At 37.9% G+C, this 24,184-nt stretch overlaps 2 protein-coding genes and 1 pseudogene across 14 annotated transcripts in view; 1 reads left to right on the plus strand and 2 right to left on the minus strand.

Moving 5' to 3' along the window:
• The window catches only part of Rnf170 (ring finger protein 170), a 38,922-nt gene extending 20,912 nt beyond the window's left edge, over nucleotides 1-18,010 (minus strand). The window contains exons 1-2 of one of the 3 annotated variants that reach the window (XM_040268287.2): nucleotides 17,881-18,010; nucleotides 10,498-10,641 (exon numbers count right to left, since the gene is read on the minus strand). In XM_040268287.2, the coding sequence (XP_040124221.1) occupies nucleotides 10,498-10,634 (137 nt within the window). In that variant the 5' untranslated portion in view covers nucleotides 10,635-10,641; nucleotides 17,881-18,010. The other 2 variants (XM_005342506.5, XM_040268285.2) reach the window with 2 other exon arrangements.
• Nucleotides 1-24,184, plus strand: part of Hook3 (hook microtubule tethering protein 3) — a 166,811-nt gene that overhangs the window by 29,575 nt on the left and 113,052 nt on the right. For 3 of the 11 annotated variants that reach the window (XM_078031290.1, XM_078031297.1, XM_078031296.1), the window contains exon 1: nucleotides 17,511-17,884. The exons of 2 other annotated variants lie outside the window; for them this stretch is intronic. In XM_078031290.1, the coding sequence (XP_077887416.1) occupies nucleotides 17,828-17,884 (57 nt within the window). In that variant the 5' untranslated portion in view covers nucleotides 17,511-17,827. Of the gene's footprint in view, nucleotides 1-17,510; nucleotides 17,885-24,184 lie in introns of those variants that run through there. 6 more of the 11 variants (XM_078031288.1, XM_078031293.1, XM_040268251.2 and 3 more) reach the window with 4 other exon arrangements.
• Nucleotides 5,822-10,491, minus strand: LOC120883980 (thymosin beta-4-like; annotated as a pseudogene).

Here is a 24,184-nt window from a genome sequence, read left to right on the forward strand (position 1 = left end):
GAAAAATATACTGATGACTTTTCAGTGTACTGATATGAACCATATGCCTGGAAAACCTTTCAGTTGGCATCTTTTCATATCAAGATGTTAAAATTATTAAATCTAGTGGTAGAATATTTGAAAAGTCAAAGTATAGCCAAAGAACAAGAACAGATAGACCAAGCTGCTGAACAGTACCTGGAGTTCAAGAAATTAAATGGGATTGACAGCTGTGAGTGAACAACCCAAAATTTAGAAAACAGCAGACAAATGTATAAGACTCTTTTCATTGGTTTGTTTGTTTGTTTCTTTTTAAAAATATAACATGTATTTTATATTACATATAAAATTTAGTTGGTATATAATTCTTATACCATACAATCTGTCAATTTAAAGTGTAAAATCCAGTAGCTTTTACTATGTTTACAGAATTGTGTATCTATCACAATAATCAGTTTAGAACATTTTCATTACCCCTCAAAAGAACCATTCTTCTTAGCCCCCTCAATCATCCTCCCCAAACTCCTACTGCCTCCAGCAATAGCCACTATTCCGCTTTCTCTCTGTACTTGTCTTTTCTAGACATTTCATATGAGTGAGATCCTATAACACATGGTCTTCTGTGACTGCCTTCTTTCAGTTACATGATGTTTTTGAGGTTCATTCATGTTGTGCCATGTACCAGCACTTTATTCCTTCTTATTGGCAAATAATATTCCATTGTATTCATCCACTGGTTTTGATTTACCCATCAATTTTGATTTACTCATCAATTGATGGACTTGTGAGTTGTTTCCACTTTTTAGCTGTTATTAACAAAGTTGCTTTTTTACATTTATGTACAAGTTATTGTGTGCACATAAGTTTTTTAAATATGAACTCTCTTATTATTATTATTATTATTATTGCATTACAATTCTTTTTTTTTTTTAGAGAGAGAAAATTTTAATATTTATTTATTTATTTTTAAAAAGTTTTCGGCGGACACAACATCTTTGTTTGTAAGTGGTGCTGAGGATGGAACCCGGGCTGCCTCGCATGCCACATTCCCAGCGCTTTTTTTTTTTTTTTTTTTTTTAGAGAGAGAGAGAGAGAGAGTACAATTCTTAATACACCTTTATACCACAATTTATCATATCTCTGATTGTATATAAGGTATGTTGACACCAAATTCACATCTTCATACATGTATTTTAGATAATGATGAGGGTCTCCTTCCAACATCCATGCTATTCCCCTTCCCTCTATTTCTCTCCCACCCCTATTCCCTATCTAGAGGTAATCTTCCTCCCTTGCTCTCACTGGTTTCTGATATGTCAACAAATCTGGTACAGATAGTTTGAGAAGGAAGGGCAAGCAGGGGATGGTGGTGCACACCTGTGATCCCAGTAACTCAGGAGGCTGAGGCAGGAGAATCAAGTTCAAGGCCAACCTCAGCAATTTAGCAAGGCCCTAAACCACTTAGTGAAACATTGTCTGAAAATAAAATGCTGAGGATATAGCTGCCCCTGGTTATATCCCCACTACCCCACCTCCCAAAAAAGAAGAGCGGGCAAATAAGAAAGAAATTAATTACAACTACAAAATACTGCTGAGGGGGACTGAAAAAAAAATAATGGAAAAATCCTGAGTTCACAGACTGAAAGACTTGCTAAGATGAAAATACTATCTAAAGGGATTGGTCTACAGATGCAATGCAATCCCTATCAAAATTCCCATGGCATATTTTAAAAAATTGAAAAGCTCATTCAAAAATTCATATGGAATTTCAAGAGACTCCAAACAACCAAAACAAATCTTTCTTCTTCTTCTTCTTCTGTTTTTTTTTTTTTTTTTTTTTTTTTTTAAAGAGAGAGTGAGAGAGGAGGGAGAGGGAGAGAGAGAGAGACAGAGAGAGAGAGAGAGAGAGAGAGAGAGAGAGAATTTTTAATATTTATTTTTTAGTTCTCGGCGGACACAACATCTTTGTTGGTATGTGGTGCTGAGGATCGAACCCGGGCCGCACGCATGCCAGGCGAGCGCGCTACCACTTGAGCCACATCCCCAGCCCCTTCTTCTGTTTTTTTTTAAGAGACAGTGAGAGAAGAGAGAATTTTTTTTTAATATTTATTTTTTAGTTCTCGGCGGACACAACATCTTTGTTGGTATGTGGTGCTGAGGATCGAACCCGGGCCGCACGCAGGCCAGGCGAGCGCGCTACCACTTGAGCCACATCCCCAGCCCCCCAAAACAAATCTTGAAAACAAAAAAAATTAGAAGACACTTCTTGATTTGAGAATTTAATATAAAGCTACACTAATAAAAGGGGATGATACTGTCATAAGGATATATAAACCAAGGGACTAGAACACAGACCCCAGAAACAAACTCTCACAAATGTGGTTGCTATAGGCTAAATATTTGTATGTTCCACACTCCTTATGTTGAAACCATAATCCCCAATGGAATAATATTTGGAAATGGGACCTTTGCGAAGCAAGTAGGTCATTAAAGTGACACCTTATGATGAGATTAATGCTCCTTAAGACAAGATATGAGCAGCTGGGGGTGTAGAACATATGCTTAGCATGCTCAAGGTTCAACCACCAGCATCACAGGCATACATAAAATACATGAAAGACATGTTTTCTTATCTGTGCTCTTTTCCATGCAAAGATGCAATGAACAAATAAGTCACCTGCAAACCAAGAGGTGGAACTGTGCCAGACACAGATCCACCAACACCTTGCGTGCCCCACAAAGGCCCCATAGGCCTATGTGTTAAAGGCCTGGTCCCGAGAGTGGCCTTATTGGGAAGTGGTAGAATGTTTTAGAGTGGGGCCTAGTGGGATATATATTGGGAGTGTGTCCTTGAAGGAGACTTGGGGACCCCAGTTCCTTCCTCTGATTTTTCTTCCATGATTAGATGCCTTGCCATAGGCTCCAAAGGAATGGGACCAATCAGTCATGAACTAGAACCTTCAAAACTATGAGCCCAAATAAGGTTTTTTCTTTTTATATGTTGATTTGCTCAAGTATTTTGTTGTAACAACAGAAAAGTGACTAATACCCCTTGATCTTGGACTTCCCAGTTTCTGGAATTATGAGAAGAAATCTTTGTTGATCAGAAATGTTTGTTATTCAATTTTTTCCTAGCAGACCAAACTGAGACAAAGGTCAATTGATTTTTGACAAGGGAACCAAGACTGTTTAATGGGTGCTGGGAAAACTGGATATCCACAGGCAAAAGGATGAAATTGGACCCTTACCTAAAATCATATACCAAGATGACCTCAAAATGGATCAACAAATTAAACTTCGGAGTTAAGAGGAAAAAAAATCCACAGATCTTCATAAATATTCAAAACTTTGGATTTGGCAATGATTTCATAAATATAAGACCAAAAACTGAGCAACAAAGAAAAACCAAATGAGCTGACTTAATCAAAATTAAAAACTCCTGGGGCTGGGGTTGTGGCTTAGTGGTAGAACGCTTGCCTAGCATGTGTGAGGCACTGGATTCAATCCCCAGCACCAGGGGATGTGGCTCAAGCGGTAGCACGCTTGCCTGGCATGCGTGCGGCCCGGGTTCAATCCTCAGCACCACATACAAACAAAGATGTTGTGTCCGCCGAGAACTGAAAAAAAAAAAAAAAAAAAAATTAAAAAAAAACAAATCCCCAGCACCACATAAAAAAAGTAAAATAAAGGTGCTGTGTCCACCTACAACTAAAAAATATAAATTAAAAAAAAAACTCTTATGCATGAAAGGTGCTATCAAAAAAATTAAAAGAAAATCCACAGAATGGAAGATATTTGTAAAGCATACACCTAAACGATAACATCAGAATATATAAAGAATACTTATAACTAAAAGACAAAAACTAAACAACCCTATTCAAAAGTGGGTAAAAGACTTAAGTGGACATTTCTCCAAAGAAAACACACAAATCATCAATGAGCACATGAAATGATGTTCAACATTAGTACTCATAAGGGAATTGGAAATCAAAACCGAAATGAAATTCTACTTATCTCCCGTGAGGATGGTTATTATAAAATAATAATAATAATTTACAGAAAGGAAGGAAAGAAAACCCTAGAAAATAAATGTTGGCAAGGATGTTGAGAAACTGGTGTCCTTGTACATTGCTGGTGAAAATGTAAAATAGACCAATCACAGTGGAAAATAGTTTAGAGGTTTCCTGAAAGTTAAACATACCAGTCTAGGCAACATAGCAATATCTCCTCTCAAAACAAAACAAAAAACTTAAACCTAGAATTATCACATGATCAGGAATTCAAAATAAAAGCAGGGATTCAAACAGGTACTAGTACAACATATTTCTAGTAGCATTATTCACAATGTAGTAGGTGTAATAGGGTTACAACTGGAGAACTGGAGGGAGAACGGAACTTATACAGACTTCCTACTCAATCATATGACAGATGCAAGCCAATGTCTAAATAATGGGGAGCACATTATATAATTTTAAAGTACTTCTTAAATTGAACCAAAATATCACCATTTATCTTTACCAATTGGCTTTGGTTCTATCCATGAAGCCACACAGAGGAAATCTAATTCTTTTTTTGTAGTTTTCTGAGATGGAATCTCATTTGTTGCCCAGACTGGTCTTAAACTCCTGGGTTCACATGATTTTCCTGCCTTAGCCTCTGAGTACCAGAACTATAGATATATATTATTGCGCTAGCTTCATTTAACAAAACAAGCCCTCTCCATATTTAGCAGACAGCTTTATGCCCAACAGTCTCTTTCCCTAAGCTAGATATCCCCAGTTCCTTCAAGGTGTTTTGTATTATAGTTTTCATTGTTTTGACAATTTCCCTGAACACTGTTTAGTTTAAAATAATTGTCCCAAACTGAATATAACCCAGTTATGACCTTTAGATGGCTGTTTTTCTCCTGTACATTTTTGTATTGGTGCATTATACTTGCACCCAATGGTGGGATTTGTTGTTACATTTTAGTATATACACAATATAACAACATAACTTGGCAAATATCTATCCCCAACACTTCCCACTCCAACCTCCATTCCCTGTTCTCCCTGTTCTCCCTTTAGCTGGTTATTTTTGTAAATGTACCCTATACTGTTACGTTTCTGGCATCTAAAATATACAATTGCCTATTAAACAGAAAATTTTAATTTGGGCTTCATATCATTCCCGTCTGTAGGGAAAAACTGCTATTATACAAGCACTAACTATTCATAGTAGACAAATTAGAAAAAATGAAAATGGTATTTAATAATAAAATCGATCCTATAAAATAGTATTTTAAATGGGCTACTTTAATTATGGTTTTGGGATACTCCTCTGCTCCCCACTACTTTTTCAAATAATTCACCTTAACTGAAACACTGTATCCTTTCAAACAAAATTTCTTAAATTCCACTAGGTCCCCACTTCTGTTTTGTTTTTGGGTTTTTTTTCTTCTTTTTTTTGGTACTGGGGATTGATCCCAGGGGTGCTTTGCCATGAGCCACATTCCCAACCCTTTTTTATTTTTTATTTTGGAACAGGGTCTCACTAAGTTGCTCAAAGTCTCGCTAAGTTGCTGAGTCTGGCTATGAACTTGTGATCCTCCTGTCTCAGCCTCCCGAGTTGCTGGAATTACAGGCATGTGTCACCATGCTAGCCCTTTGACTAAAATTTCTCCAGCTCTTCTCCTTTCTGATTCTATGATATCAACTTTTTAAAGATTCCACACATAACAAGATCACACAGTATTTGTCTGTGTTTGGCTTATTTCAGTTAGCATAATGTCCACTAGATCATACAGTTTGCTGCAAATGATAGGAAATCCATTCTTTTAAAAAGCTGAATAGTGTTCCTTATGTATCTGTGTGTATATATCTGTATATAAACATATATATCACATCTTCTTTTACTCATTTATCTGCTAATAGTCACTTAGTTTGATTCCATCTTGTAGACCCTATAAACCAATACTGCAATAAACAGTACAGACAGTTCTTTGAAATATTGACAGTTTCTCCTCAATACATAGTCAGAAGTGTTATTGCTGGACCATATAATAATTTCTAATTTTAATTTTTAAAAAAATTTTAATTTTAATGTTTTAAGAAATTTCTATATTGTTTCCCATAGTGACCACACCATTTTACATTCCCACCAATAATGTACAAGGGTTCCCTTTGTTCTACATTCTCACTGACACTTGCTATCTTTTGTCTTTTTGATAATAGCCATTCTAACAGGTGAGAGGTGATATCTTATTGCAGTTTCACTATAATTTTTCATTGGAGGAGTGTTAGATTGCATTTCCCTGATGATAAGTGAGGTTGAACATTTTTTCTTTTACCTGTTAGCAATTTGTATATCTTTTAAGAAATGTTTCTTTAGGTTCTCTGCCTTTCTTACTTGGGATCCTCCTGCCTCAGCCTCCCAAGAAGCTGGGATCATAGGTATGTGCCACTGCACCTGGTTGAACTAATTTTTATATATGTGAAGAAAGGATCCAATTTTGTTGTTAGGCAAGTGAATATATAGTTTTCCAAACATTCTTTATATTAAAGACACTTACCTTTTCCTGCTATGCTCTTGGCAACTTTATCAAGATCAACTGATAATAAATGAATTTATTCCTGGGTTCTCTTTTCCTTTCAATTGGTCTATGATGTCTCAGTTTTTAATACTAGTACCATTCTTTTTTTTTTTTGGCGGTGCTGGGATTGAGCCCAGGGCCTTGTGCATGTGAGGCAAGCACAGTACCAACTGAGCTATATCCCCAGCACTCCCATTCTATTTTGGTTACTATAGGTTTATAGTCAATTCTGAAGTCAGATAGCACTACATCTCCAGCTTTGTTCTTTTAGCTCAAGAATGCTTTGGGTATTTGGGATCTTTTCTGGGTCCACACAAACTTTAGAAATTTTAATAGTGCTGTGAAAAATGACTTCGGAATGAAAGGAATTACACTAAATCTGTAGATTGTTTTGGGTAGTATGAACACTTTAAGAAAATTAATTCTAATTCATAAACACAGGATATTATTGCACTTATTTGTGTCTTCTTCAACACTTTTATTAGTGTTCTCAGTGTACAGATCTTTTGGTGACCTTAAAAGTTTTGTATTTAATGCTATTGAAAATGGGATTATTTTCCTGATTCCCTTTTTGGATAATTCACTGTGCAGTATTGAAAATGTAACGATCTTTGTATGTTGATTTTGTATCCTGCAACTTTACTGAATTCATTAGTTGTTATATTTTCTGGTGGAGTCTTTATAGGTTTCCCATATATAAAACTGTCATCTGCAAACAGATAAAAATTTACTTCTTTCTTTACTATTTGGGTTTTTTTTTCTTCTTCTTTTTCTTGTCTAATAACTCTGGCTAGGAGTTCCTGTACCACACTAAATAGAAGTGACAAATGTGGGAATCCTTGTCTTGTTCCTTGCTCTAAGAATTTCATTAATGAATATGTTAGCTGTGACCCTCTCATATGTAGTCTTTACTGTGTTGAGGTATATTCCTTCTATACCTAATTTATTGTTTTTTTTTAATCATGAAAAGACACTGAATTTTGTCAAAAACTTTTCCTGTCTATCTTAAAGATGATCACATGATTCTTGTCTTTCATTCTGGTAATATATTGTTATTGCATTGATTTGTATATGCTGAACCATCCTTGCGTCTCAGGGGTAAATCCCACCTGATCATGGTGTATGATTCTTTTTATGTGCTGTTGAATTTGGTTTGCTAGTATTTTGATAATTTTTGTATATATGTTCATCAAGGAAATTGGTTGGTAATTTTCTTTTCCATAAGGTACTTTTTAGAGGGGGCAGTACTGGGAATTGAACCCAGGGTCTCGTACTCATATATGCTCTGTAAGCACTCTATCACTGAGCTACATCCCCAGCCCTTCTGTAATGTCTTTATCTAGCTTTGGTATCATGGTATTGTTGGCCTCAGAGAATAAGTTGTGTTCCTTTCTCTTTGGGTTTTTAGAAAAGTTTGAGAAAGACTAGTAATAATTCTTCTTTAAATGTTTGGTGGGACTGCAGAATTTCCTTTCTGAAGCTGAATATGTATCCACTGTATGTATATGCATATATACATATATGTGATCTAATCTCTTTGTATCTTAAAAAGTTCAACAGCTAAAAGAAGTAAAATAAAAAGGCAATGTTTGTGGAATGTACAGTGCATACTGGTGGTGTACCCCTCATTATGATTTGCCTGCTTGCTTCTCTTATTCAATTGTTTCTTTAGGTAGAGGATTTTTCTCTTGCATTTCTGTCTTCTTCAATTTCGACTTATCGAATTTCTCGATCTCAGCTGTATTGGGTTTGTCAGACATGGTTTCGGAGGAAGCAGAACAAGCCGCGAGAATGACAGATGTCTGATCTGCAAAGTGACCACTATTGAGTTTTTCTCCCATTCTTGTCGGTTATCTTTTCACTTTCTTGATGATGTCCTTTGAAGCATAAAAGTTCTTAATTTTGATTATGTTTGGTTGGTGTACTTTATCTTTTGTTGCTCATGATTTTGGTACCATATCTAAGATCCTTTGCCAGAAACTAAGGTCATGGGTTGGGGCTGTGGTTCAGAGGTAGTGCACTTGCCTGACATGTGTGAGGCACTGGGCTTGATTCTCAACACCATATATAAATAAATAGAATAAAGGTATATCATGAACTAAAAAAAAAAAAACCACCAAGGTCATGATTTACTTACTCATATTTTCTTCCAAAAGTACTGTATTGGTCTGTTTTGCACTGTTGTAACAAAATACCTGAGGCTAGATACTAAAGAAAAGAGATTTATCTAGCTCACAATTTTGGTGGAAGAAAGTGGTGAGGAAACCCCTAATCATACTGCATCATAGTAAATGGCCTCATGACAGGAGGTCATGGTGAGACAGGAAGCCAGGGACCAGGAAGGGGCAGGTCTTGCTCTTTAACAACTCAACTCTTCTTATGGGAACTAACTGGGGATCCAACTAGAACTGCATTAATTTCTTCCAAGGGCAGTGCCCTTGATGACCTAAAATCTTTCACTAGACCCCAGCTCTTCCACATCACTTTCTAACACTACCACTCTGAAGACCAAACTTCTAATACATGAACCCATTCAGGGCAAACTCATCACAAATATTATAGTTTTAGCTCTTACATTTAAATCTTTGATCTATTTTGAGTTAATTTGTGGTGGTATGGGTCCAGTTTCATTCTTTTGCATGTGGCTACCCAATTGTTTCAGCACCATTTGTTGAATTTTTTCCCCACTGAGTGGTAATTGAAGGTTATGGTTCCCTACCAGTCCTCCTGCCCCACCCTCAATGGTCCTGATACCAAAACTCCTCCCATGACCTGGCCCTGCCCTGCCCCCCAAAAGGGCCTGCAAAATATAACTAACTCCTCCCATGGCCTGGCTCTGCGAAGGCTGTATATAAAGCCCAGTAGCCAGTAGCCATTTTACCCCCTAAAAATGAGCCACATCAGATATTTGACCATTGACTCTGCCACTGAATCAAGAAAAGCTTGCTGATCCAAGGTCTGCTCCCTACTTCCACATTTGTGTGCCATGCATTGTCAGTAATGGCATGCCTAAAAAAGGTTAGTTGACTTATGAGTTGACTATTTCTAAATCTTCACTGTTTTACTAGCCTCCTAGCTGATAATTTAATAAGCCTGTTTCTTATGTATTCTTTACCCTAGTTGCTATTAAAAAATGAATATAACAGGCCCAAGGATAGTCTTTCAGTAATATACAGCATCCTCCTATTTGGTTTATATTAAACATTAGTCAGTATTCTTAAAAACAATGAACAAATCAGTTATGAATTCAATTATATCTGCTATCACCAAGACATCATTTCCTGATTATATCCACAACTTTATCACCAAGTAAAACTATGGAGAATCACTCCATAAAATATCCTACTGAAATCAAGGTTATATTATTCTAATAAGAGATTATCAATACAGAGGTAAAAGAATAAATCACCATTTCCCCCCCAAGTGTCCACAAAATGTTGAATAATCCTTTCTACAAATGTTTTACAGGAAACATATTTGTAATTGGGGGATTAAAAATCTACAAAAATCTAGTGTCTACATATTGTTATATAGACATCTGAGACCTTTAAATATTATTCCTGATTCTAGAAAAGTTCATTAATTAATTGATTCTAATCTTAATTTCCTCTATACTGTCTAAGTCTTTTTTTTTGCTCAGTTTTTTCATTTAAAATCTGAAAATATTTCTCTTATTATCTATATTGCCTACTATTGGTAGATTCAAATATGAAAATTAATTTTTTCACTCTATGATATTCCCCCAGAATGGATGATGGCTGGGTAAGTTAGGAAAAATATGTTAGCATTCAGAACCCAGTGGAAAATAAAATACTTTAGCAAATACATACAATCATTGAGATCAGTTACTTGCATTTCATATTAAGTACTATATATTACAAGGAGTCAAAGAGTCAATGATCTTTAGAAATATATAATATTTCAATTCATTTGTCTTTAAGTCTCACCTGAAAAGTGCATATACCAGGGTAGCAATCAAAGTGAAACTGACCACAACTGCCACAAGTACTTGGTCACTTACTCCTTCTATAACTGAATCATCATCCAGTTTCAAACTTTGAACTTCACCTTGATATCTGGCCATTCCAGGTCTAAAATATGAAGAAACAAGACAAAAGTACAAATGACACAGTGCAAATGAAATATATCAGTAAAAGTAATGTAAGTATAGCTGACTTCTAACATAATTAGCATTTGTGGCATTCCCTTAGTGTAAGGTACATTAACCACAACTCTTGTGAAGATTCCTCTACTAATGAATTCTTTAAAATTTGTCAGAAACATTATTTTGGGGCGTACAAAATGCTATTTCCTTTAAAACAACTACTATAATTTATCATCCATTTTTTAGACTTTTTTTTTTTTTTTGGTAGGGAGATTGAACCCAGGGTTCAATCCCTGAGCTCCAACCCTGGCCCTTTTTTATTTTTTGAGATAGGTTCTCCTTAAGTTACTTAACACCTCACTAAGTTGCTGAATCTGGCTTCGAGCTTATGATCCTTCTGTTTCAGCTTCCAGAGTCCCTGGGATTCTAGTGTGTGCCAGTTGTTCAGCCCTTAGATAAACATTTTAACAATAGCTTCCTGCTGCAGGGCACCCTGGCGCATGCCTGTATACACAGCAGCTAGGAGGCTGAAAGAGGAGGATGGAGAGTTCAAAGCCAGCCTCAGTAATGGGGAGGCCAAGAAACTCAGTGAGATCCTGCATCAAAAAAAAATTTTTTTTTGACCAACTACTCTTTTCTAACTCCTGAATACCAAAGAAATTCTTCAAGTTCATCAGATTACTCTTCTCCTTTATAGCACTAAATATGTATGTCTTATGGAATTTTCCATGTATGAATGCAAAAGGAAATATATTATAGCCTTTTACAAATATTCCTGTATTCCTATGTTGTGCTCTGTACACAGGACAACCTAATAAATATCTACATAAATAAGTCACTTACTATACTTACAGTGTAATTGGAAAAGCAAAAGATGGTTAGGTGATAGGACATTTATATTTATACTAAGATTACTTAAATTAATGAAAATTCGGATGCTTGAAAATCTATTAATCCTACCTAAAACTAAACTCAGCTTACTGTTCAGAATTCTTTCTGAAAATATGAAATTACTGTGAGGCTGCATTTCCTTGTGAAGAGAAGAGGAAGAAAACAAAACTCTCTTTCCCATACTCTAAACCAGAGAAAAATGGTAGTATCCAATTCTATAGGTAAGAGAGGAGAGAGCCCAAGCAATTAAGAGTCTATTAAATATCACAGGTACTTCTTTCTTCAGAAGACAAAACTATAAAGTTCAAACTTAAAGGGAAATAAAGAAAATATTAAATATATGTAATAGAACTAAATTTCTGCATTTATAGAATTTATTACATTGGAAGAGTTTTTAATCCAATATCATCATAAATCAGGTAAGTCTCTGTTACAAGGAAATTTTTGAGTGAAAGTCTAATATCTTTGAAAATGAATCAAACTGAATAACTAATAAGAAAAATACCTCTCATGGAAGAAAACTAAGCAGAAAAAGAAAGATCAAAGGCCAGTTTAGTAAGCTTACACTTAACAATAGCCTGATGACCAAAGGCCAGTTTAGTAAGCTTACACTTAACAATAGCCTGATGACCAGGAACTCTCTAATGACAGATTTCAAATCCCCTTTATGAAGGTACATACCAAGAAAGTCAGACAAAGAGCTCTAATTTCAGTATTTTCATTCAAAAAAACAATCAAATTAACTGCTAGCTGAAAATAGGGGTAGGGAGGAACCTCCAATAATACAAAGATAGGCCAGCTAGGTAACTTCAACTTTTTAAATAGGTTTCCTCTTTTTAAGTTAGAAATGCAATGTCAGTGTCAAAAGTCCTACAGGCAGCAAGACCTACTTGTATTTGTTCAAAGATAATCAAAATGCTATCTCTGTCAAGATTCCTGGCCTCTAATTACTGAACCTAATTACTTCAGAGTTGTGAGAATTAAACCATATTAAACAGAGGCAAAAGTGCTTTGCAAGTTAAGTGCACCAACAAATATACTATAATTATATTACTCATATTTTTTCCTATGTTATACATTTAGGCGGCCTACTACTCAGTAGTTAAAAAAAAGCTTACCTACTATGTGCAAAGCCCTAAATTCAATCCCTGGGATGTACAAAAAAGAAAAAAGAAAAAGATGCCTTATATTTGTTTCCCTGTCTTTCCATGTGTAATCAGAGATAATGTGATTAAATTCTACTGTACATGTATATATCCTGTCCATAATTTGACTTCTATGCAATTAAACCCTTAAGATATTACTTCCTACATACTTCAACAGCTCAGAGATCCAGGATACTTTAGGTATTTATATTATAACATATAACATTATCTGCATCATTTTACAGCAGACTCCAACATTGTTGAGAGAACAACAAAAAAGTGTACTCTGTCACATGGAGATCTACTAATGGTATTAGGTCTATGTTGAGGGACCATATAATACTTTGTCATAGCTTGATTAGAGTTAAAAAGGAATCAAGAGCCCTAAAATCAGATAAAATAAGGTACTATACTACAATTTCAGTTTGGAAAGAGGATGGTCTGATTTAAGAGAATAGGAGATAAACAATACAAAAAGATCACAATTTCCTACTCAAGTTGACATAATAACTCAGTCTTAAAGATGAATTCCAAAATCAATCTGGATTACAATTCTCCAACTTCTGTTTTTCATAGTCAATGCTGGTTTAGAACAATATTGTAAGGCAATTCTATCTGACAGCGCAGTTTCTTAATTGAAGCCCATTTTGCTGCTTGGATATTAATAGCCTGGATTTTAGTTCCAGTTCTGCTGAGGAGACCCCACCATCTTCCAGGACCTCGCCTTTTCTGCAAGTGTTAAAGTTGGACTAGATGGTTTCTTCAGTTTCTTTCACCAAAACATTTTTCAGTTTTCAGAATAGGAAAAAGTCGCAGGCTAGGGCTGTAGCTCAATGGTACTACAAGATGTTATAAATGAGGTCTTGAGTTCTATCCTTAGGACCAAAAAAAAAAAAAAAAAAAAAGCAAAGGAAAAGTTGGGCAAGATAAAAACCCCAAGTTTAAAGTGGTTATTCATTGGGGGTGCTGAAAGGAAAGGGCCAAACCATCATCTTCCCCAGGATATGGTTCTATATTTTAAATCCTTCTTAAGTATGAATTACTTTAAGAGTAAAAACAAAGCCAGTATCTGCCTCTTCCACTGAGATGCAAATTAGGCCTCAAAGTTCCTTCTTGATACCAGAGATTGAACTCTGGGGCACTCTACCGCACACACATTCCCCAGCCCTATTTTGTATTTTATTTAGAGACAGGGTCTCACAGATTTGCTTAGTGCTTGCTAAATTGCTAAGGCTGGCTTTGAATTTGCAATCTTCCTGCCTTAGCCTTCTAAACCATGGGGATTACAGGCGTGCATCACCACACCCGACTCTATACCCATTCTTATCACCTAGTTATTTATTTTATTTCCTGATGATATTTTCTAAGACATCCCTGAAGGGCAAATGGAGGTACCCAAATGGACTATAGGGCATGTCAATTGCTAAGATCTTTGTGTTATGAACTCCTTTCATTCAAGAAACTTGAGCAGTGCAGAATCTTACATGGTATAGGGGCAATTAAATGTTGATTACTTGAAACCCAGAAACAAGATTATTAAATGTATGGAACATGACCTTTAATTTACTTCATAGGATCCTGTGCAATACGAAAATAAATTTATTAGTATTTTGTTTCTGAGTATTTACAAAAACAAAATACCATAGACCTTGGAAGGTATAACTGATAGAAGTCTGAAGAGGAACTGGCTTTGCTATTGCTTAGCTATCGAAATCTTACTGAATAGTAGCTCAATATAGCAAAGAAAGCATAAGCTTTGGAGCCAGACAACTATGTACTTATGTAAAGCCTGAGTCTCAGCGTTCTCATATATAAAATGCATAAAATTAGGTTGAATCACATCAAACTGCTATTTTGGACAAAAATTAAAAAGTGTAACCTTGTGAAATTTACTATGAGAATATAAAGATAAAGCACTTAACATATTGCTGAGCACAATTTACAGGTTCTTAGAAAATGAAAGACATAACATTTTGATTACCTTAAGTAACTGCCAAGGAATCAGCAGAATGATGATAAAAGTTGTGTCTTGTAATATTGCAAAAGAGGTCCTAAGTAACTTAGCAAGACCTTGTCTCCAGAAAAAAATAAGAAGGGGCTGGGAGATGTGACTCAGTGGTTAAGCACAACTGAATTAAATCTCTGGTACAAAAAAAAAAAAAAAAAAAGACTTCAAGGGGCAAGTAGTATTTTCTTACATTTACAAAATAATGATAAATCATCATATGTAAACAGTTAGCTAGTAATCTTCTGCAAGCCATTATTAAAAACTCAATACTATTAAGCATCTCAACATCTCTTTAATTAAAGTTCTAAGTATCTGTTCCTTGGGGAAGACTGGATGAATTCGGGAATACCACCATATGGGTCACTACCATGTTCACTGGAATCCGATAAACATCTACAGAAGACAACTAGCTTCCATTTAGCCAGAATAGGGAGACAGCTAAGACAAGTTCAATTCACCTCTCCTGAGCCTTTTCCCTGAGCTTCAGGGAAGAGAGAAAAATAAAAACCAAAACCCCAAACCAACCAAACAAACCACAATAATAAGGAGAAAATAGGAAATTCTAGAACTTCTTGGAACAAAGGAGAAACTCAGGGTTTCATGTTCATATAGAAATGTGATGGCCTTATGGCTTCTTCAATTACTCATTCAATAAGCTTTTAATAAAATTTTCATAAAGGCTAAGTGGAACTATGAAATAAAATCTCAAAACACTGCAATATCATGCAGAAAAGCAATGTGGGTAAGCAGTCAAGCTTGGAAAAGGAGGCTTTAGATCAATTGTGTCAAAGCCTTGAAAACCTGAACACTTGGAATAAAGGTGCTTACTACAATATCATAGTCCCTCCAGCAGGGACAGGATCAATGGTCACATCCAAAGACAAGGTGCATAAAGTCAGCACAACATATACTTACTGAGTTTATTTACTTGTCTAAAAGGGCATAGTCACTTACAGTGACTAGTAATCTACAGAAACAACTTAGTATGGAATGAAGGAATTCTGGTTTGACAAAGATTCTGAGGTAACAACACAGGAACCAAAAGCAAAAGAGATTCACACTTTAATTTCTAAAAGCTTTTCCCGCTTGGTGTAAGGAAGAATGTTTGCAAGAAAGACCACTGAGAAGCCTTCAGGTGGAGATGGGCGTTATGACTGTTATTCCAGAGGCTGGAAGGGCTGAGGTTCAAAGCCAGCCTCAGCAACTGAGTGAGGCCCTAAGGAACTTAACAAGACCGCGTGTCCAAAATAAAAAGAAAGAAGCGGCTGGGAGATGTGGCTCGGTAGTTAAGCACACCTGATTTCAATCTCTGGTACCCCCTCCTCCGCAAAAAATGACGTCAAGGGACAAGTAGTATTTTCTTGCATTCACAAAATAATGATAAATCATCATGTGTGAGCAGTTAGCTAGTAATCTGAGAGCCATCATTAAAAACTCAATAATATCTTGACAGTTCTCAGTGCTGAGAATATATACTCCTCCTAGCCACCTGCAACACTGGGGACTGAACCCACAGCCTACACATGCTAGGCAAGTGCTTATTAATCGGAAGGGGGCGGGGCGTGGACTCCAGGAAACAAAATGAAAATGTGTCTTGGGAAGTTAATTTTGCACCATTACAAATAAAAGTTTTGTATTATATAGTATCTATGCACACCCTGTGAATTTACAATTCTTTCAGGACCTCAAGGTTCGTGTCTTAGAAACTCTAGCACCTTTGCATGGAGTCCACGTATTTTTATAGCAATTGTTCTGAGCAGCCTCAAACCTCAACAAAATGTCCAACACCAGATTGGATACACTGCTAAATTCACCCAATACCAATGATGAAAATTACCTTATATAATGACAAATTTAATAGTAGTTGAAAGTCACAAAATAACGGGATATGATTCCATTCATGTAAGTTCAAAAATCAGACAAAGAAGAACCAAACTGCATGCATACATAGGTAGTAAAATTATTGGGATGGAATTACGCTCAGAAGAACATATAGGTATGGGCGAAGAAACTCCTGAAGAGCCGGCAATGCTGAGTGTTTCATTCATTAGCCCTTAAACATGTATGTCACGCAAGTTTCTGCATATAACTAAATTGTTTTAAAATGTATCCGTATACCTATGGAGGATGGTTCGTCTGTAAGGGCGATAATAATTTACTCTTCATTATAAGGGAAGCCTACCCTGAACACCAGAAGAAACAGGGCCTAAGCACTGTTGCAGTCCTTAAGGATAGGTGAACTAGTGTCCACCCTCTCCGACTGCAAGTAAAGTTTTCGGGGAATCGAGGCTCCAAGAGACCCAATAGAGAACGAATGGCTCCCCTCAGGGAGGGCCAAACCCACTTAGAGCCACCCAGAAGCCCTCCACCTAGCCGTCCCACCGTTGCCGAGCGGCTCCGGACCCGGCCAGGGCTTCCCTGGCCCGCGGGCAGCGACTCCCGCGCGCAGCCCAGAGACGACCCCGCGCATCCAAGGGCCTGGGTTCGGGGGCGTGGCCGAAGACGCACTCGTGTCGGGAAGTGGGGGCGCGTACCTCTCCACCGCAGGGGACTACCTCAACAATTCCTGGTGGCGGAGATTAAAGATTATTTCCGGGGGATGCCCCCGCCACCCCTCCAGGGCAACCACAAGCCGTCCCCTTTACAATCTGAAATGCGGGCGCAGGCGCACGCGCACTGCTAAGCTTCCGTGACGGCGCCAGCGGGCTGGCAGGAGAGGAAGACCCGCGCCGCAGGCCGGGCGCGTGCGCGTCGGGCACGCTGCGGCCAGCGTCGGGGCGCGCGGGCGGAGTGCAATTCGATTGTGCGCAGTGGCTCGCCGCCGCGGCGCTCGCCGGCAGCGGAGCTCGCTGGAGGCGGTGGAGGCGGCCGGGGGCGGGGACGCGGGTTGGCGGGCGTGGTCGTGGGCTCTCGGCGGCGCGCAGTCCCGAGTGAAAGGAGAAGGAGGGGCACGGGGGTGACGGTGCGGGACCTACTGCCGCTGCCGGCCAGTGTTAGGCGGCCAGGGAGCGCAAAGGAGGTGGGCCAGAGGCCCGGTCAGCTGCCCGGACCCTCCGGACCAACCCCAGGCCGAGCGGCGGCGGTTTCTGGCTAGGTGGGGAGGCGCTGCCAAGCCCCAGCAGAGGAAGATGTTCAACGTGGAGTCGTTGGAGCGGGTGGAGCTGTGCGAGAGCCTTCTTACTTGGGTATGTGGTGACGGCGGGCCAATGGAAGACCCCCCTCCTCGGGCGCCTTTCCGGGGTACCCTCACGCTAGTCCCGGGGGTCGAACGCCGAGGGCGGCGGTGCCGTCACATCCGGGGCCTGGGGCGGGCGGAGCTGAGGACGCCGGTGCGGGCTATGACTGCACCCGCGGCCCGGCCGGGGTCAGCGGGGCGCGACCCAGATCGTGACAGGCGCGGCCTAGGGTCCGAGAGAAACTTGCCCTGATGAGGTGTTGGCTGTTCTTCGAGTGGAAACCGGCCCGGTGGAAGCTAATGACAGGGTGCTGGCGACACTGTAATTAGGATTGTTATTTGCAGCTGAGGCGGCGCTGGCGTTCTACTCTGGAGCTTCTTGGGACACCAAAGCGGTGCCCTGGCAATTGGGGGCTCTCGGGACCCCTGGTTATGACGCTTGCTTCTCGCCTTTGTTGTAACGTTCACGAAGGATAGAATATAGCCCCTTGAGGAATGAGCCCTGCCCACTGGAAAATAAAAGAAGTATTTCTAAGGGAGTGTTGGAAAAATATGAAGAGGCACCCGGGTCAGAGTACTCAAGATGCCCTATGCATTTAAGCTATTAGAAAGTAAGCCATGTGCAGGTACTTATAAAATGTATAAAAGATAAAAATTTAAGTAAAACTGGAAGGTATTTGGGGAATCATCAGTGGAACTCAAGGACATTTTGGGACAACGTTGTAGGATTCTAATCTGAAATTATTAAAGTAAAAGTGTTGGATTCTAATTTCAACAGTAGTGCCTTCAGTAGCTTCCTTCAAGAGCTGGACCTATGCTTCTATGTTTCATATTCTGGTGTAGGGGTTACAGGGGTATACAGAATCCTAGGTTAGACCAAGTGCCCCTTTCTGGAGCATTTGTTTGACTTGTTGCTAAAGAAATCAAATGTCCTTTCTAGAAGAAAACAAATGTATTTATGGAGGAGAGTATTTGTAATAATTTCATTTATTTATATATGGTTTGAGTGTTGGAGATTGAACCCAGGGCCTCCTGTATGCTGAGCATGGGCTCTACACTCAGCCGCAGCCTTCAGCCCTTTGTGTTAATTTTAAAGGTAAAAACACACATTAAAGGAATTCTGTTGTGCTGCCTTGGGTTACAAGTTAAGAATTCTGGAATATATACATTACTCTTTCCTGTTCAATGGCATTTTGCTAGAACTGTTTGAGAAGCATCACCTTGAGTTAGTTGTAACAAGTGAATGAAAGTAGTGTCTAACATTTTTATAATTTGACTACATTATGAATCAAGTTATGTCCTCTAGAGTCCAGAATATATACAGTGGTAGAATATGATATATTCTTTTAGTTTTTTATTAAACCATTCTTGGGATTTCAGTTTGTTTGCAATAATATTTAGAATTTACGTGCAACTAATGGTTCCAACTTCAGGCAAGGAGATAGACTTCACTGTTGTGTTTTAGAAAAGAGGATTTTGGTAAGTTGCATGATGTGGGCAAGATTTGACTAGTCAGGGGAGAGATAGATAAAGGGAAGAATTAGTAGATTCTTTGATTCTGTGGAAGAAAAAGATTTGCAAAGTTTGTAAACAGAAGGGTGAGGATCTTCAGAGTTTCAGTTGTTGGATCTGTACAAGTCACTACTCGCTATAGCCTCCCATAATGCTAGAAAAAGAAGCAGGAAGACAGATTGCATTGCATCCGAAGTGGTGCTACATTGTTTAAAATCTAGTTTAAAGTCTAGAAATAAAAGTCATGAGTATAGAGATATATTTGAAGAGCATCTGCAAAATAATAATAATAACAACAGTGCAATTGAGGGAGAATGCTTATAAAAAGAGGAAAAGTTAGAACAAATTTGAAGGGCTTCTAACAGAACCTTACAGTTTAAGAGAATTGTCAGATGCTGTGGAGCATTCCTATTATCCCAGCAGCTTGGGAGGTGAGACAGAAGCATCCCAAGTTCAAAGTTAGCCTCAGCAATTTAGCAAGGCCCTAAGCAACTTAGTGAGACCCTGTCTCAAAATAAATAAATAAATAAATAAATTTAAAAAAAAAACAGGCTAACGATTGGACTCAGTGGTAAAGCACCTCTGAGTTTAATCCTTGGTACCAAAACAAACAAAACAATCTGTTTAGAATTGGATACAGTGTCAGAAATAGGGGTAATCCACCTTATCAGCTGCAGGAGATGTCAAGGAATTTAGTATTATGGACTTCCTGAAATGTCACTGGAAGCCTCTTCAAAGAAAAGATCTAGAGAAGATAAGATTAGAGATTATCACTGACAAAACTGGAGGGTGGTAGGGTCCACTAGGTGCTATTCTCAAATTCACAAACATTTTAAAACATTTTTTATTAAAATGTTTCAAGGTAGAGTTTTAATTCTGGGTTTGCTCTCTTTTGGCTGTCATTGTAAGAAGAATAAATATTTATGTGAAAATGTTTAGGCAGCTGAACATGTTTGTTTAGTTTAATAATACTTCTGTCTGAAGGTCAGACAAATGCTGAACACAACTCCAAAACCAAATATAAAGGAAAATTTATATAATTCACTCAAAGAAAGCACTATCATTTATAATAATTAAACTTCTAGTCAACTTGGTTGTGTGGTTTTATTAGCACACCATAGGCTGGAAGGTGGCTGCAACACTAGCAAAATACAGATAGCTGTTAGTGATAGAGAAGCCCCAAGAACTGACAGTCAGTCTGGTGATTCAGTCTTTGGGCTGACAACCTTGTGCATCAAGAACTACATGTTTCAAATTTTTGTTGAAAGCGGAATGCTTATGAAAAAGACAATGTATCATCCTTCTAGTGGAAAACATTTTAAGCTTAAATTCCAAATCAGTTTATGCAGCAAGCAAGCTCAGCAGGGTGTTCTTAGAAATTTCTACACTACCTTGTCTCCCCACCCTCTGATTCAAAATATATTCCTACCTGTTAGGGAAAAAAAAAAATCGGTCCTGTCTATTACACCTATTAAGCCTAATTTGTGAAGTACATGAATTGCGTTTTCCTAGATTTTATGTATTGTTTTGCAATGCTGGAGGTAGAACCCAGTGCCTTCCAAATTGTAAGCACACTCTCTCTACTATTGGCCTACATCCCCATCCTCTTTCCCAGGCTTTATTTTTTTTTTTTTCCCCCAGGCTTCAAAAAGTGCTAAGAAAAACATTGTTGATGGCAAGAAGCTAAATGAAAGAGAATTGTCATATAGGCTTGCCTCACTTCTGGGAAATCCAGAAACCTGAACATATTCTTTTTTTTTTTTTTTTTTTTGAGAGAGAGAGATAGAGAGAGAGAGAGAGAGAGAGAGAGAGAGAATTTTATTTATTTTTTAGTTTTTTCGGTGGACACAACATCTTTGTTTATATGTGGTGCTGAGGATCGAACCCCGGCCGCACGCATGCCAGGCGAGCGTGCTACCGCTTGAGCCACATCTCCAGCCCCTGAACATATTCTTATTAATTTCATGTTATTTATTTAGAAGCCTATAAAATGCATAGTAGTGTATAGAATTAGGAAGGGTAAAATTATTATGGTGATATCTCCTCTATTCCATTGTTTCTCCTCTGCCTAATTCCATTCTACCTATAAATTTTATCTTTTAATGAAATAAAGAAATTTCTAAAAGAGAGGGTCAGTAAAGCATAGTAGTTCAGAATATAGCTTCTAATTTTAGCCTACCTAAGTTTGAATCCTGGTTTTAATTCATACTGCATTTGTTTCAGTGGCATTCATATTTATTATTAATGTTACCAACTCCAGAAATGGTTCTTATGCATTAGCATTAAATCAGCATTACCTGGAGTGTTTTCACTCTTGTGCACAGGGTCAGAGTTGCTAATTCTATTGGTCTAGGGCCTGCAATTTTGCATTTCTTACAAGTTCCCTGGTGATGTGTCCTTAGTGACGTGGGAACCACATTTTGAAAATCACTGCTATAGAGCAGGTTTTTTTTGACCTTATTGCCATTTGCCATTTTGGACTGGATAATGTTTGTTGTGGGCACTACCTGGTGCATTGTAGGGCATTTAATAGTAACAATGATTACTAAATGTTAATAGGACCCACCTAGCTGTAACTGCCAAAAATGTCTCTGAGGGAACAAAATCACCCTTGGTTGAAAACCACTGCTCTAAAGGTATTATTACCAGGTGATTACCATGCTTTACTTCTTTTGCATTTATGGAGGTGTGAGGGAAGGGGAAGGTTAGGTGGTGTTCATAGAGCTTGGTGAAATGAAAAGAGTAGGTAGACGGTTCTATCCTTCAGTTAGAATTTTATGACAATGCAGTTAAATGCAGTTATCTTTTGATTTTACTATACTGCTATCCTGAAATGACCTATAGATGTTAGCACAGAATTGGTGATAGCTTTTTTTTTTTCTTTTGAGGACTTAGACTTAGTTTTTTTTAAATATATGTTTATTTTTTTAGTTGTAGTTGGACACAGTACCTTTATTTTATTTATTTATTTTTACATGGTGCTGAGGATCAAACCCAGGGCCTCACACGTTAGGCAAGTGCTCTACTGAGCCACAACTCCAGCCCTCAGACTTAATTTAATAACTACCCTTATCAAAGTCTTTTGACTTTTCTGTACATGAGTTACAAATAGGTCACAGGTACATGGGCTAGAAGTATTCTAACTTAACCTTTTTCTTCTCACAACACGGGAACAAAAAGATACTAATAATTGAAAGAAGAGGAAGGCTGCTGAATCAGAATCTTATGAACTTTTTAAAAACCTTTTTTCTAGGCAAAAGCAAACTGTATATTCTATCAGTTTTTTTAATCTAGATAATCTACATACCATGAACTTTATCCTTTTAAAGCATACAGTTCATTGGTTTTATTATAATAGAAAATAATTAGATGCCACATCTTAAAAATCAAAATGAAAATTTAGCTTTCTATGAATCCTAAAAGAAAAACAGATTGAGTCTTAGAACCAAATCTCTTGTTTATAAAAATTACTTGTTTTATTGAATTGTTTCTTCTGATTGGCCCTAGGCAGTTTTCTAATTTGTGTCCTAGGTGGAGATAGAGCTCAATAATAGAGACCACATGCCAGCAGAAGTCTTTGGGTTCCCTTCCCAGCCCACAGGGGTTTAGGGAAAAAAATAATCTTGTATCCCAAAGTGCTTTAGATTAGAGGGTTCCAGATGTTAATCCAGTGTCCAGCTATGAGAGATTATTTGATGAGTTTGTTAAAAACATTCCTAGCACTGTGCACTGTGGCACATACCTGTAACCCTAGCTACTTGGGAGGCTAAGGCAGGAGGACCACAAGTTCAAGCCCGTATACACACACACACACACACATTCACATACACATACACACATACATTCTGATTTAGTAGCCAGAACTAAGGAATATGCATTTTCTTTCTCTTTTTATTTCTTTTTCTTTTTTTCTTTTTTCTTTTTTTTTTGTAGATGGACACAACAAAATGCCATTTTTAAATTTTTTTTAATGTGGTGCTGAGAATTGAACCCGGTCTGCCACAATCCCAGCCCAAAATATGCGTTTTCAAAATGAAAACTTCCTCTGGGGCTGAGGATGTGGCTCAAGCGGTAGCTTGCTTGCCTGGCATGCGCAGGGCGCTGGGTTTGATCCTCAATACCACATAAAAATAAAGATGTTGTGTCCACCGAAAACTAAAAAATAAATATTAAAAAAATCCCCCCCCCTCAGAAAAATAATGAAAACTTCCCAGGTAATTCTCACGTATACCAAATTTGGGGGCCATACTTTATACTTCAGAATATCTAATGTGTACTTGTTTTCTCATTCATTCCTCAAATAACACAACCCTCTAGAAGGTATTTTTTCTCAATCTTTTTTTGGGGGGAAGGGGTACTGGGGATTGAACTCAGGGGCACTAGACCACTAAGCCACATCCCCAACCCCCTTTTTTTTTTTAATTTAGAGACAAGGTTTCACTGAGTTGCTTAGCACCTTGCCTTTGCTGAGGCTGACTTTGAATGTCAGTCCTTCTGCCTCAGCCTCTGGGAGCACTGGGATTACAGGTATGCACCATTGCGCCCAGCTTCCCTGTCTTTACATGGAAACACAGATGAAATATCTAAGATTATATAACAATTTAGAAGTAAAGTTAGGGATTAAAATTAGTTCATTGGGTTGGGGTTGTGGCTCAGTGGCAGAGCACTTGCCTCTCACATGTGAGGCACTGGGTTCGATCCTCAGCACTACATAAAAATAAACAAAATAAAGATGTTGTTTTCATGTATAATTTAAAAAGTATTTTAAGAAAATTAGTTCACTAGGGCTGGGGTTGTG

Source organism: Ictidomys tridecemlineatus, chromosome 14 (genome assembly GCF_052094955.1).
Source record: "Ictidomys tridecemlineatus isolate mIctTri1 chromosome 14, mIctTri1.hap1, whole genome shotgun sequence".
In the NCBI taxonomy this organism is placed as follows: domain Eukaryota; kingdom Metazoa; phylum Chordata; class Mammalia; order Rodentia; family Sciuridae; genus Ictidomys; species Ictidomys tridecemlineatus.